General features: G+C 29.9%; 1 protein-coding gene across 2 annotated transcripts in view; it reads left to right on the top strand.

The window, feature by feature from the left end:
- CSMD3 (CUB and Sushi multiple domains 3) overlaps positions 1–16,384 on the top strand; it is a 1,575,929-nt gene that overhangs the window by 649,457 nt on the left and 910,088 nt on the right. The window contains exons 8-9 of one of the 2 annotated variants that reach the window (XM_031954893.1): positions 10,458–10,535; positions 15,750–15,837. In XM_031954893.1, coding sequence (XP_031810753.1) covers positions 10,458–10,535; positions 15,750–15,837 — 166 coding nt within the window. The remainder of the gene's footprint in view (positions 1–10,457; positions 10,536–15,749; positions 15,838–16,384) is intronic. The other variant, XM_031954946.1, reaches the window with a different exon arrangement.

Genomic DNA, 16,384 nt, shown 5'->3' with positions numbered 1-16,384 from the left:
GCTCATTTTCTTTTGTCATTCGAAACAACAACAACAACAACAACAACAAATAAAAATCTTAGTGCTAGAGTAAGCCCTCAAGGCTTTGGGGATATGAAGAAATTCTGCAACACCTTAGATACTATTATCTTATTTGTGATTATTTTGGATGATTTTCATCAAATATTGAAAAAAAGGTGCTGCACTAGTATATATGCTTCAAAAGCATATGGCTCTCTTGCTGTGCACAAAATGGACACATACCATTAACCTGGGTGCTATTAGGAATTCCAGAAGATGAATGAATAATGAAACAGTTTGTCATTGGCTATCTAGAGATAGAACCATTTTCATCATTACATACATTATGTTCTGTCTTGGTTTTATGTCTGTAGCTTTATTGTTATAAGTAATCTTTGGAAAATTCTTAGAGATGATATCAACTAAGTACAAGATTATAGAACATATATGAAATCTAATCTGTCCCTTTCCTTTTTTGCTTGATTTTCTCCTTCTTAAGAATTTAAGCCAATCAAATTATTCAGAAAAAATAGAATAAATGATTTTTGTTAGTCATTATAAATCTAGCAAAGTCATTAATTTTCTATATATCACTCATTCTATTGATTATAAAATATTTTAATTGAGTTTTAGGTATCTAAGTAAAATTACTGAGATCTTTATTATATTTAAGTAATTCAATTAATCACAATGATTTTGACCAAGAATAATTGGCACTTTTTATGTGTTGATGCTATCTGGATATAGGAATTAGATATGTTCACAGACTTCATAAAGTCTGGATATGTTTCTTCATTAATATTTTGATTTACTGGGTGAGATCATCATCAAATGAAATAATGAATGTCACCTATATTTAAACATTGAAGCACTACTTAAATTTCAGTAATAACCATGATAAAGTTGCCAATCACATTGGAGAAACTAAACCAATACATATTTTGAAAAAAGAGATGTATTGAAGGGGTTAAAAAGTTGGTTTGGACTTATTTTTTGGCAACTTTTATATTCTGCCATAGTAGGAGTTTCTTCTATATAAAACATTTTTCTGAAACCTATAAAAATCTCATAAGAGGTAACTCAAATATGATAAAATTTTATCATAAAGAATTAGAAGTTTTTAAAATAACTTGGTAGTAGAACCCAAACCGAACTCAAATTAAAACAATATACACATAAAAATAGCATATTTTCATGTTTTGTTCCATTATGATGGTCTGATTCATATTAGCCTCAAATTCCTTTGTTGATAAAGGCAGTTGGAAGAATGCTGAACTTAGAATAAAAGGAGCTGGACACATGTCTTCTTACTATTGTTTTGATGTAATCTATCTCACTTTACCAGCTCTGGACCTCAAACTGCTCATCTATAAAATGAGTTTTATTAGAAAACCATTGAATACCCTTCCATTTTTTCTGGAACTCTGCTCCTATGATCCCTACGTTGTCACCTTGTTCTCTATCTATAATTTTTTTTTTAGTACTTTAAAACAGCAACAACAATTCACACATTACTTCATCTATACAGTAGGGTCAAACTCAAATAGAAAGAGGGTGGAGCACTAAACTGTACACAAAAATCTCCAAAAAAGTTAGAAAACCATAAATTAACATTATCCAAATTCTATTGCATTTTTATTTATTTTGTTAAATATTTCCCAAGTACATTTTAATTTGGGGGGGGGTGCACTACAGAGTATAATTGGTCAAAAAGTAGCTTGTGAACCTAAAGAGTTCAACTCTTTTGATAAACTCTATCTAATGTGGTTTATATTTCAAGAACCACTTATTAAACAAGGCATTAGATTAGACCTTATAGGAACTTACTAAAATACATACACATCCACATACATACACACTTATACTGTAGCATAGTTTCACATATATGTATATATAAAATATATACATGTAAATGCATACAGACATGCACTCACATATTCTCTCTGATTTCAGAGAACTTATATTCTTTTAGATATGATACAATTGATAAGTATAACATGATAATTTGTGGAAAGAAAGAACAATTATAACTATGGAAATTAGGAAAAGCTATCTTAGTCATATTGGGATATTTACTTCAAACAAGCCTAATTCTGGTATGATGCCCTTCCAAATATTCCCAAGAAAGCAGATGAGCAAAGATAATCCTTTAAATACAAGACATTCTATAGCTCTAAATGTCAAATTATCTTTCTAGCACATAAGAGAGACAGATAGATAAGAAGGAAGATAGAAAGATAGGTGGACAGAAATACAGCCGAATAACAAAACCAAGAAACAAGGGTGGGATAAAGTTGGGGAATAGGTCAAGAGAGATCCTACATTGAATTTAATTTTCCAGCAGACTGAGTTGGTATTCTTGGCTTTCTTCACAGTCTAGCAAGTTAACAGATTGAATCTAATGTGCCCCGTGGGAATACTTTTATGCCAGTATCAAAAATAGTGCATTATGCAAGTATAGCCCAGATGATATAAAATTATAGAGTACTGTGGTCAAAAACTTGTGAGAACTTTAAAACTATCCAGTCAATACTTTGTGGCAAAACCTATGATAGTATGGTCAAGTGGTTTTAAATTATTTCTTAGTAATTTTGAATTAATACAAATGCATTAATTATTCCATTCTCTTTGATGTTAAAATATTATTCTATGTTCTGGACAAACTAATTATGGTCACTTAGTTGCTTCCTTTCTGATAAAATAATTAGAAATTCTTAGCCCTTTTGGAGGCAAATGTCTATATGTGGGAGTGTATGTGTGTGTGTGTGTGTGTGTGTGTGGTGTATATAGTTGATATATCTTATAGTTAACATATAGTTGATGTATCATATCAGATGATATGTTTATTTATGATATAATTTATGATTGAAAAAGCAAATGAAAGGACAAAACTGCAAAATATAGATGCTTAAAATACTTTAATGTAAATCAAAGGACTTGAAAGTATTAAATTTTATAAATTCAAACTATCCTGCTTGATCAAAGATAATGTAAGAATTAGACAAATTTAAAATCAAATGTCAAAAGAATCTGAGGGTGGAGGCATAAATAATACTGAAAGATTTGATATCTGTGGGGCTTATCAGTAGTAACTTTGATCATATGTTGACTTTTATCAAATCAATTATAAAAATTCCCCAATTTTTTTGAAAATACTCTCATTATTTCCATGTAGTTGTGACATTTTCTGCTACACCATAACTGCAAGATCTATGCAGCCAAGCAGACCTGGTACATCTGCTACCATCAGCATATGTTTTAAAGTTTCCTGAATTCCTTCCATCTCTGTGATAGTACAAACTAAAATTATCCATATTGGGATGTTGGTGTCAGAATCCAATAATTAATTGCCTGATTGTGAGCCAATCATCTAGCTTCATCATATTGTAAAATATAGATAAAAATAGTTTCAAAAATCATTTTGTAAACATATAATTTCTTCTTTTTCTAAATTAATGGTTTTGAATTTTTATATTTATTTCTCAAGATACTGCATGGGATTGTACAATTTTGCTATTTTTTCACATAATCGTTAAAGTTATTTTTTTTAATCTAGGGAGATAATACTAATATATTTTTAAATGGATAATAAATGGATTTTCATAGAGTCACCAAGTCAAGCATTTTGGATTAAACATAATTGGTGCTTTGATTAAAAAATTCATGATGGTGACTTGATATGGAAAATGGCTGAATCAGTTTCTGCCTCTTATGTATGGGTACAAAATGGAAGTATTATTACAGAGATCTTTAAATATTAAGGCTTCTAAGTTTACACAACTAAATGTATTATTTCACATAGGAATGAATTTTATTAACAAAGAACAAAAATTTGAGGTTTAATTTGTATCAATCGAAAGCTTCAGGCACAAATTCTTCACATGATAAACAAGATAGGTTAGTGCAGAAAAGAAATGGACTTTGCTGTTTTAACCACAACGTTCATTTTATAGAAAATTTTTTAAACTAAAAATTAGGGTATTTATTAAAGGTGAAATTGAGTATTTGCAGCTTTTTAATATATACCGTTACTGATTCCACATTTTATTCCAAATTACTTTGATTCCGCTATGTATAATCTCCAGTTATTTATATTATCAGAAATAAAATCAACTATGCTTTTCAACTTATCTTCTTCATATATATTCATCATTTACTTTCAAGTTCATTGTGAAATAATTTTTGTGTCAAAAATAATTCTCTTTGTATTATAAAAAATATACTTATATGATTTCTATTATTTAACTTTCTATATGTGACAACTCTGCTTTACAGTTATAACTCAAATTATGAGCCAAATCATTCTTAGAAAATTGGCCTTGCAATAATTAATTTATAGCATAGCTTTTCCATGAACTTCCAGCCAAGTTCCAAGTCTATCTTTCACATGCATTTTGATTATAAAAGGAAATTGATAAGCATGACAGTAGTCTGCTTTTTATTGTGAGAATTTAATTATGTCCTATTTTCCTCCTTATCTTAATGATGGACAACATACTTTGGTTCTTCTCATTCAGAAAGGAATTTTGATGTTTCCCTAGGAAAAGTCTAAAGTGGATGATTATTATAGAGATTGTAAATGATTCAACATTAACTTGGATGTTAAGAATTAGTAAGAAGCACATTTTGCCAATATTCTCAGATAGGTATTATTGTTGATCTAATAAGTTTTTTTTTTCTCCTATTTCCTTTCTTCCTTTCTTCCTGGACATCTCATCAGCCTCTCAATTTAAATGTTTTCAACACAGAATCCTCTCTCTTTATCTGGAGTCTTCATCTCTACCTGATTTCCCCTTTTCTGCTACAAGAAAATATTTCTTCCAAACACACAATTCTTAAACCCACAAATCATTCTAATCCTTCCCTCAACCCTATTCTCAATTATGAGCAAACGGATAAGTGATATAGTGGATGAGGTACTGTGCCCTTTATGACTCATAACAAATCAATATATCTCTTTGGGCTTCATTTTTCACATATATAAAATAAGGTTGGTTTTACCAAAAATGACCTTTGAGATTCCTTTTGCCTTAAAATGTATGATTTTATGAAAAAAAATCTTATTTACAAATCAATGTCTTTCTCTTGTGTGTTTTTTTTTTTTCTATTTCTACTACAATAGCCTAAGTCATTACACCTCCTTAAGGGTATAACTTGCTCCTTAGAATATCTATCTCCCTGCTGTAATCAATACCATACATTAGATAGGAAATTTAATAGTGTGAAATTCAAACCATTTAACTCTACTAAATGAAAAACATGTAGAAATTCCCTATATATTATTGAATAAAAGCCAACCTCCTTAAATAAGCATTTGAGGCCTTCTTTATCACTTAATGATACTATTACTTAGAAAATGTTGTGCAGAGGACAATCATCTACTGATTTATACCAGTTTTTTTTAAATCACATTCTTCATTGAATCGGATAAAGAAAACAAAAATTCAGTCTTTTGCTGTTTATTACAATGAAATGTTTGACTCACTAAACTATAGCTCAGACAAAATTACTTTCCCTATTTCACACTCCAATTTATATGCACAAAGCTGAAGCAAAGTTGAACCATAACTTGTACCTTCACAAATTCCTACTTTTGTACTTCTGTGCATTCTACTTGGAGTTATTATTTTTATATTCACCTTGTAGCTGATGGTGGCAGGGAGAGAATAGTATCTGTTCTTTTCTTAAAATAAGTAATGTCATTTTAGACCAAGCTTCTGCACAGGGCAGATATATCAAATCATTATATTTTGCTTTTCTTTAGCCTAGTCTTTGTGGATCACAAGCTAAAAAAAAATCAATAAATTTCCCATGTCGTAAGTGCCTTCAAAGCAAGTCAGTGACAAACTAGTAGATTAGAAAGACTCTGTCTCTCTTCCTTGAAATAAAAAAAAAAAAATAATCTTCCCCAGAAGCTAATGTCTGATTGGTTGTGAATCAACATGCTTCTGTATTCTTCCCGCAATCAAGAGTAGTGAAAAATGACTTTAGCATAGAGAAGCCTGCTTGTACCATAAAGAAATAAATGCATTTTGGTTTGAACTGATGCTTCTTCCTGGTATGCATTGTAGCAATATATAGTATAAAATCTTTATTGACACTAAGCAAATTGTAATAAGATGAGTTTTCTTGTCATGATAAACAGATCAAATACTTCTATATTAAAACCAAATGCTACTTCTCCATCAAAAATGCCGTAATCCCCTCAGTGAGATGAATTGTCTCACACATGGATGTATTTGTACTTTTATTAATTCAGTCATTGGCAGAACTGGTTTTCAGGCATCCATCCTCTCAGTCCATTATTCTCATCTTCTTATAATGATGCCAACTTTTATTTTACTTTACTTCACTTGAGAATAGAGGTAGCTTGAGTAGAGCCTTCACCTCAAGGTCAGGAAGACATTAATTCAAGCCCCACTTCTGACATCTATGGGAATTTCAATCCAGAACAAGCCATTGAACATATCTCAGTATATTAGTTTTAAAATGTTACATCTCAGTGTAATACTACATATTATCTGCAGAGGTATGGACATGCCTTAGAAGAACAATTTTCTTTATCAATGAAATTATAAGTCTAATATGAATCCCTAAATTTGAGAATTGTATGAAACTAGAACAATAGGCTCTATGTTTCATGGAGATCATGTAAATTTTTTTTTTAGGCAAGAAGTAACACTTCGAACAATTATACATTGTTTGTTATTATTTGTTTTGTGTGTGTGTATTGGTTCATAGAATATCTTTTACATTGTCAAAATGAGAAAAGTGTTGGCAAAAACCAGATTCCTGTTTTTGGTTTAATATGTAACAATCAAACACACAAAAATCCCTTTAATTTCTGGGTACTAATGACTTAACTGAATGTGAAACATCTGACAATACAAATAAATCTGGTACTCCAATCATAAACAAACTATACACACACACACACACACACACACACACACACATACACACACATATTTATTTATGCATATATATATATTTATATATATAAGAAATATGTACTTATGTATCTTCACTATGATTATATTCATGTTATTTTGAGTTAAAAGTGCTAATTTCTTAAAAAATTTTGATTGGGTTGTCATTTTGATTGGTATAATTAAGCTCAAAGGAATTAATTAAAATAAAAGAAAATAGCTTATTTGGTTAGTAGGTGGCAGAAAATGGAGTATCACCCAATTTTTTTGAGTACTTGTTCAGTGCTATTTCTATTACTACTTATAATAATAATAACACAAATAATAATTGTAAACTACATAGTGCTTTTATATCTATTATTTCATTTAATCTTCACTATCACCATATAAATTAAGGATCATAAATATTGTTACCCCCCATTTTAGATCTCAAGAAGGTTTGTCTGTCTTCAAATAGTAAGTATTAGAGCTATGTGATATTACAGTTAAGTATTAGCCTGAATTACTGATTGAAAATTTGACATTCTTTCTCTTATGTCCTGCATTTTTATTATTTATATGGATCTGCTCTTTTAAAGACTCAATTTTTCTCAAGCAGTACTTTTATCTTGAAGATAAAAGCAAACTATTCATGTAAGAAAAAATCAGGGAATAATAAAACATATAACCGTGTTGAAATTATGTGACAGGAATATAAAAAGGAAAGCAAGTAATAAAGAAAATATTAAAAAAAATAAAGTACAGCTTTTCAAAATGTTTGAAGGCAAAATACACATGTGGAAAGAAATGGACGTAAGCATCACCTTACTTAATCATTTTCATTTCCTTGGGTCCTTCCTGGTGTTAATTTCAAACATAATTAAAAGAGTTTACAAACAAAAGTTGCCTTTATTTAACTGATCTAAAAACCAAATGTTTTATTAGTATGAGCTTTCACATAATATATTGTTCCAATTTGTAGCAAATAATTTAAAAACAATATATAACTTTATAATTACTATTGTTATTCATTTATTATAGTTATAGTTTCCTCTGCAATGAATAAAGACATTTATCAAATGTCTACCTTTATATGTCAGGTTCTATACTTGATGTTGGTGATAACAATAGCAAAAAGTCACTGATTTCAAGTAGCTTCCAAAAATCAAGTTTAATTCCACTAACCAACTATATCCCTTTTAATATAGGATGTAGGAGAAGGTAATGATCAGTTAGGGCTTTCATATGTGATGTCTAATTTTACAAAGAAATGCTATAAGAAAATATATTAATAATGATAAATCACTAATGTGTCCTCAGGTTTTAACATATCATATGTACAACATGCACATATAATACATCATCTCTTCTGATGTCATTTTTATGTCTTATTTTGTAGCCCAATTTTACAAGTTTTGGTTTGGATTTTTGTTTGTTTTGTTTTGGTTTTACTTCATAAATTATTTGATTTTGCTAGTTTTTTTAATTGGATTATGTTTTATTGGAAAATGATTTTTTTCCCTGCATTTGAACTTCAGTTTTGAAATAGTCCCAAAGTTGTGACGTCACATTTTTTCTTTCTTTTGATTGCTTAATTATTGGAATTTTATTTTGAATGTATTCAGTCCTCCAATTTAGTATTTCTTTCCCAAATAATACGTATATAATGCAGTAGGAAAAGACAGAAAAGAGGCTAATATCTAAAACAGAGATGAACAAGAAACACAATTATTGAATGCTGCCCTGTTTACACTCCAAAGCGTCTTGATAACAACCTATCCTATCTGCTGATATTATCCTAGTTCCATCTTTATCCATTAGATATTCTTATGTTAATATACTCACAAAGATTCTCTGTTCATTTATACAGATAAAGATATCATTTCTTTGTTTAAAAAAATTCTTCTTCATGGATGTCCTGTTATTATCTTATGGAATTTTCATCTTTGCTATTGTACTTTCTTCCTTATGCTTGCATTCCTTCCAGTTTTTTTTTCTAGTCCTCCCTTAAGAATTCCAAATATGTGTTAAAACTACCATTCCTGAGTTGTTATTTAAAATCACAATCCATTATGAAAAAGAGAAATGTGGAGACTTTCCATATGCCCATTATCTCTTTCAGAGATTGTACGACAATTTACAATGCACATTTTTAAAAGTTGAATTGCTATGAAAAAAAATATAATGGCACTACTTGTAAAAGAAAATTAAGCGCATTTCAGACAATGTGGTGATAAACTCTCACTTGGGGAACAACAATTACTTTGGAATATTCTGTCAGTGAGCTGCTATCTGTCTAGTTAACTGAATGTACATAAAATTCTAAGGATTTTAAGAGTGATGGCCTCTATCTCATTTAACATATAGAATAGAGAAGTGAAAGACAGGAAGAAGACTGATAAAGTTTATATATTTGGAATATGTAGAAGAACACTCCTGTCTTCTATCAGTCCAGTGTTCTTTCCACCAAACAGCACTACTCATTAGATAACCCAAATTTGCTTGTTTCTACCAATTTTCTTGACTTTTAGAACTATTATTTAAATGATATAAACTCACAATTACTCATCTGTCACTCCTATTTGAAATTCATCAAACTCTCCTTAATTTTAATTAATTGGGCAGGAAGTCAAAATCAATTTTAGAATATTACAAACAGATTTTCAAGGGTAGACCTAAGGTAACTGTCAAGTTACCTGACCTCAGCAGAGTACTAATTTGTAGTGAATACAATTTGCATTTAAACAATCAATATTTAAAGAGGTTTAAATATAGTTTATTTTTCTTTAACCATAAAGATTATTATTTTCCCCATTACTCCTCCTTAATTGCTTCCAGTTTTATTTTTAATAAAAATAAGCAAAAAGTAGAAACATGCCAATCACTGGGTTGATGTATACAGGTAGGATAACTTCTGCATGAAAAATAGAATGTTTCCCCTCAAAGTGTTTCTGTTTGTTTTTAGAAATATTATAATTTATGTATCTGTGTCAATAGGAATGATTGGCTATAAATCTGTAAAGCATCCCCAAGAAGATAATTAGTTTAAAAAAAAAAAATGTCAAGTGAATCTTTCTATCAATAGTATTGTCATTGTGTGAAGTAAATCTAAAGTTTAATAATGGGAGAAATAAACATTAAAAATCATTCCTTTTTAAAATATTTTCCCTAAAAATAGCTGCATAAAAATCCAATCATGTTTCTCTTGTTTATTTTGATTCCACTAATTTGGACAGATTGCACTCCTAAATTAAAAACATAATTATCATTATTTTCCCTTCAATACATCACCCAGCATAGTGCCAAACAAATTACTTCTATATAGGGATTTATTTTCATCCATATCATATTCACAATTCTGTTAGAATACATTTTTTTTTTCCTTTAAAGGTCATTATTTTGCTACTTTTCCTGTGATGGACTATGCCAGAATTTTTGAAAGCAATCTCTTTAACTTGCATACTTCCATGCTAACAAAATTTGTTAACTTGAATTTCACCATTTAGAATGTTTTTCCTGATACATGTTTTTGTTTGTTTTCTTAACTAGTGAAAAAGGCCATAGATTTTAAATCTAGAGGATTTAAATTGTTTCCAGGGAAAGACAACAGCAACAAGTTTTCTATCTGTGAGTGTACTTCTTTTTGTTACTTTCTCTGGTGCAAGAGTGAAGTCTGTGCTTTCTGTATTGTGTGTGTGTTTTGAACCCTGTGTGTATTTCAATATAACACTATTAATTATACTATAACATGCATGGCAAATACTAAATATGTGAATCATTGAACATTTTTTTAAAAATGTGGATTACTTTTACTGAATTGGAGGAACATATTCATTCTGAGATGAGCCATTGTTTTTACAATAAAAGAAAATGTGACTTGAGCCCCCTTTCTTCTGAGTCTGTAGCTGTATCATTAGATTCTGATTTAGGAATAGATAGATATATGGTAATATTACTTAGACATATTTTGATTTCATTTCCATCTACACTTTTGAAGTTTTCAAATTAAGAATTATATATTTCCAGGGGAAAACCCTTTAAATTAATGAAAACTTTCCATGACAGAGAAAAAAAAAAAAGTAAATTTTCATTTTTTATTTAATGGATAATTTAAATTAATTTCCTTATAAGAATAATCAAATTCAATTCTGCAAACATGCATTTGGTATGTACTATGTGAAGATATTGACTAGGGATAGGTAATATAAAAAAAACCAGGAACTTATATTCTATAGCGGGATGGGGTAGTAGAACAAACATGCAGATATAAAAATAAATGACTTATACAAAGCAATTTCAAGATGAGAAGCAGGATGGAAAAAGAAAACTAATCTCTGGATGTGGAGCTGGATTACAGATTAGAAAAAGTCTTATATAGGAGACACTATCTACACAAATCAATTAATTACTTAGGGGGCTATGTATGTCATAGAATCTCAAAAATAGAGGGGAACTTCTTCCAAGGGAAAAGATCAGGTGGTCCAACTCTTATCTGAGGGTTAGACAGATGATAGGTATCTTAGTACCATTTAAAAAACTATAATAGCCACATAATATATGTATATATGTTAAAGGGAAAGTTTAAGAAACAATATTTAATTTAATGTATTAGGACAAAATTTAACACATTTTAAAAATAACATTTATGAAAAAGGCAATGGAATTATTACAGATAACAAATACCTCTCCTCTTTCATCAGACATTTGTGTTACTCATCATGATCATTTTTAACAGTGTCAAAATCATTCTGTTAAATTATATTGATTACTATGTTATCAGGGCATTTCAAGATATTTAGTGTGCAAGTCCTTTGTGCTACATTATTTTCTTGCACATACTAAAAATATTCTTACTAATTTTTCTGCCAACACTTGGGTTATATAATGGTGTCAAATCCTTTGTGTCAATATAATTAAAATATTATTATGACATTAAAGTGTCTAACATTTCAACTAGACTTGAAAATCTTAAACATGAAAAAAAAATTTGGATAATTGACTGATAAATGGTCATTTTGTTGGAAGTTAGCTACAGTTAACTCAATGTAATTTAATGACAACTAAGTTTTCCTGTTATTCATTGAAATTAAAACACATATGTGAAAAACTGAACTGACATGATTTTCAAGATTAAAAATAATTAGAGTTATCATGCAATTCATTTGGACTTTATTCTTTCTTAGATGTCCTATTGATAGAAATAATTTCTCAACCACAGTAAACAATAAAATTTATGAATAGAATATCTGACTAAATGTTTCTTCCATGACATCTTTCAGTACAGTAATGTAGATAGCATCCAAAAAGCATTGATGTCAATTATGCTTTTTGCAAGGAACCTCAATTAGGCCTTTCTAGTTAGATCTTATAGTATTTTTAGAGAAGTAATGTGAAAAGAGGAATGGAAAAATAGGAAGGGGTCAAGTAATGAAGGGATTTAATTACCAAATTTCACTTTTTATATTTGATACAAAATAGAATAGGGAATCACTGGAATTTACTGAGTTGAAAAATAATATGGTTAGACTTGTGCTTTCAGAAAAAAAAAAAACATTTTGACAACTGAGTAGAAGGTGGATTATAGTAGAAAGAAATAGGAGAGAGGGAAACTAACAAATAGCTATTGCAATAATCTAGAAATGTGGTGATGGGCTAGGATCCTTTAAGGTATCAGAAAAGAAGATCTAAAGTGATAAAAGCAAACAGAATCATTTATGTTTTCTAGTGTAACTATCTTCTGGTACCAAACAGTCACAGATTAAATAAGGATATTAAGTATAGCATATATTATATTGTAGCTAGAAACAATGCTACTGTTTTTAATTTATATCCCTGACTAAGTAGGACCTTGCTATAAGATTTGCAAAGGCTCCCAAAATCCCTTTAAAATATTGAAGACAAAGGATAGCTTTTTGGGGTCAGACCCAGAAAGGAATATATCATAATAAATGAAGACAATATAAAAAAGTTGTCAATAAGCATTAAAATTTTATTAAAAAGAAAGTATAATTGATAATACTTTAAATATATCATGAAGGATATTCAGATTACAAGACTATGATTTTTCTCTCTGTTCCCACAATCCTCCATCCATACCTAACTATTTTAGTCATTTACCACATGTATCTTCAATGTACTAATCATTATCTTTGTATTTTGAGGAACACTACAAATACACACAGATATTTATATATTGATATACACACATATATATGTATGCATACATATATGTATATATACAAATGTATGTATATGTGTGTGTGTATATATATATATATGCAAGAGACCTATATATATATATATAGGTCTCTTGCTTTCAAGAGGGGAACAATGACAAAGAGATGAAATAGAAAAAAAATCACTTCTAATAATAAATTCATTTTCAAATATTTTAACATTTAACATAATGGAGGGATATCCAGTAGAAATGTTCACAAGGCAATTTTGGGTGTATGAAAAAAAGATTGGAGATAGAGATTTTTGGGAAATACATGAACATAGTGATAATCATTCAATTTAAGAAAATAAATGAATTTTCTTTCGTATAAAAGAGTAGAAGATCAAGAATTGAATTATTCATCATATTCATATTCATCAACTTTACCTTTAAAAATATCTATCTTTTGCCAAGAACTATGATAGACATTGAGTACACAACAATCAAAATGAGATGGCCGCTGAAAGAAGAAAACAGTTAAGACCTTGGAAAGGGCAATTCTAATCAAATAAGAACAGAATGAAAAAGAGAACAGAATGGAGTTAAGAATTATGTGAAGAAGGAAAAAGTGGAGACAATAGAGGTAGAGAGCTATTTTATTCCTAAGGAATAAATTTAGCTAGAAAACCCCAGCTCTTTTTAAGATACAATTTACTTGTCAACTAATTAAAGACCCTAAAGGGATAGTAGAGTCAATTAAGAGTGATTTAAGGATGGGATGAAATAACATCTGGGTATGTTTGTAAGGAACAAAAAGGTTTAGTAATGCCTATAAGGGGGATGATTGAAAAGACAAATTTTGAAAGTGATAGAGATCATGGACTCTGGGAAACAAATAGAAGTATTGCCATTGGCAAATGAAAGGAGCACTTAATTTTCTAATAGAATAGAAAAGGGAAGAGGACCACAAATTGATTCAAAATGTGGAACTGGGAAAGAGATTTCAAGAAAGAAATTTTAAATGTTATTTTTTGCAGATAAAAATGAGAAGTCCTCTTCTAAGAAAGATATAGGAGAGGTTTAGATGATTTGAGAAGTGGTACACTATACCATATTAAATGAAGTCAATCATAAAGATTGTTCTAGAAGATGGAGGAGATAAGAAGAAAGGCTTGTTTAGTTCTTGTGATTTTGTGTGTGTGTGTGTGTGTGTGTGTGTGTGTGTGTAGTCATGAGATGGAGTCACAGAGATATTGAGAGAGACAGAGAAACATACAGAGATAGACAGACAGATAAGGTTAACATCAAAGGAACAGAAATTGTTGTAGAAGAGAGTCTGGAAATGCCAGGAAGGAGAGACGGCTTATCTGTTCCTACTCCTGATTGTGTGTGTGTGTGTGTGTGTGTGTGTGTGTGTGTCAGAAAGACAGATACAAAGAAACAGACAGAGACAGAGAGACACACAGAAACGGGGAGGGAAGGAGGGAAAGAGAGAGAGAGAGAGAGAGAGAGAGAGAGAGAGAGAGAGAGAGAGAGATGGAGAATATGAATTTGGAAGGTAGTGATAAGTAAGATTACATTCTGTATTGTAGAGGATGTATAAAGATGTAGTGTTTTTTAGAGAGAGTTAAACTTACATTATGGCTAGAAGCTATAAGGACCATGAGAAGAAATTTCTAATATTAAGGAAAATTAAAAAAAAATAAAAAGACAAATGAATTTCCAGAGAGCATAAGTAAAGAACTGGAGGGTATGCTTACAGGAAAGGTAAGATTGAAATGCTTGGGTATGAAGGAAAAGTGAGTTAAAGTCAGGGAAAATAACTCCCATTCAGCCTATTTATTTATTATTATAGTGTTATATTATTATTTAGCTGGAGTTCAGAGCTTGAAGAGGCAATAATGATTGCACTCTCTTATTTCTTTAATTTGTTTTTGTTTGTTTGTCCATACAAGGAAATTGAAACCCAAAGAGACATGATGCCTTTTCTCAAAAATCATACAGCGAAGACCACATGAACTACATTTATTATGGCTCCCAATCCAGGGACCTTTCCACTAATCCACACCATTTCTATGGTTTCTTGTGTTCTGCATTTCAACCTTTACCTCATAAATCATGTAATTCTCATGTTAATTTGAATCATTGCTTTATCACTTACATTGACAGATCAGATGATTTGCTTTGGTGCTGTACTGAATAAAATAAATCATAAGAACTTAAATAATATACTTTATGCTAATTATTATCTTGTGCAGCTTTTCCTACAAAGATGGAGATAGTGTAGCTCATTTAAAATTTTCAAAGAAGGTGGTAATGTCATTCTTTGCTGTCACTGCTAAAGGCATTGTTACTTGGAAAATGACCATTTGGGTGATGTAAGCATTTGGTAAAAATTTTACAAAATATAATCTGCCCATATGGCCATTTTTATCGTGATTCAGTTAATCTTATCAAAATAAAAACAATTTAGAAGAATATAACCTTTTTTTTTGCCTTATATATATAATCATTAAGTAAAACTTGATTATGTAAACTATAATAATGTAGTCTCAATAAATGAATTCTATTCAAATTGTATTGTCTTATAACAAAGTATACAGATATTTTCCCCTGTAAATTTCTAAACTGTTGTTTGATTTCCTAATCTTGTACCATTTTCTTTTGTTTCCTCTGTTTTGCAGTAAATGAGGGAGGTATTAAAACAGCATCGAACTTATGTCCAGATCCTGGAGAACCAGAAAATGGAAAGAGAGTAGGCTCAGATTTCAGGTAATACTGAAAAATACTGACTGAATTATTTCTTCTTCTTTAGAAATCAGAAATTTATTTTTCCTAGCAAGAAGAATGAATACTCTATCACCAACTGATGTCCTGGATAAGTGTGAAACAAGGAAAATTCTCATATGGTGGGTTATTCCATAAAATTGTTTTGCTTATAATTTATTTTACCCTCTTTCATATTTAACAGAACTTTTCTAATAATGTTTAAAGAATTGTGTTTTTAACTGCTTTTCCTTTAAAATATTTATTGTGATGCTTAAATTTTTCTTGCATTAACCTCAATATTACAGCTAGCTGGGTCCCAAGTGGTTTTTGACTAATAAGAAAATTTTTTTATATCTTTTGTTTTTAATATTTTTGTTTTGTTTTGTTTTTAGTCTTCAATCAAATCATTTTAATGGTCTAACAAAGGATATATTCGAGTGGGGAAGTACTTGAGGTAGGCAGACCTATCAGTAGACTATTGGAAGAATCAGTGTGAGGTGATGAGGGCTTGTAACCGATATGGCGATTTCAAAGGAAAGAAGGGTGTGTG

This window comes from Sarcophilus harrisii, chromosome 1 (assembly GCF_902635505.1).
Source record: "Sarcophilus harrisii chromosome 1, mSarHar1.11, whole genome shotgun sequence".
Taxonomy (NCBI): domain Eukaryota; kingdom Metazoa; phylum Chordata; class Mammalia; order Dasyuromorphia; family Dasyuridae; genus Sarcophilus; species Sarcophilus harrisii.
Note: the sequence above shows the minus strand (reverse complement) of the source record. Positions and strands in the feature narration are given on the sequence as shown.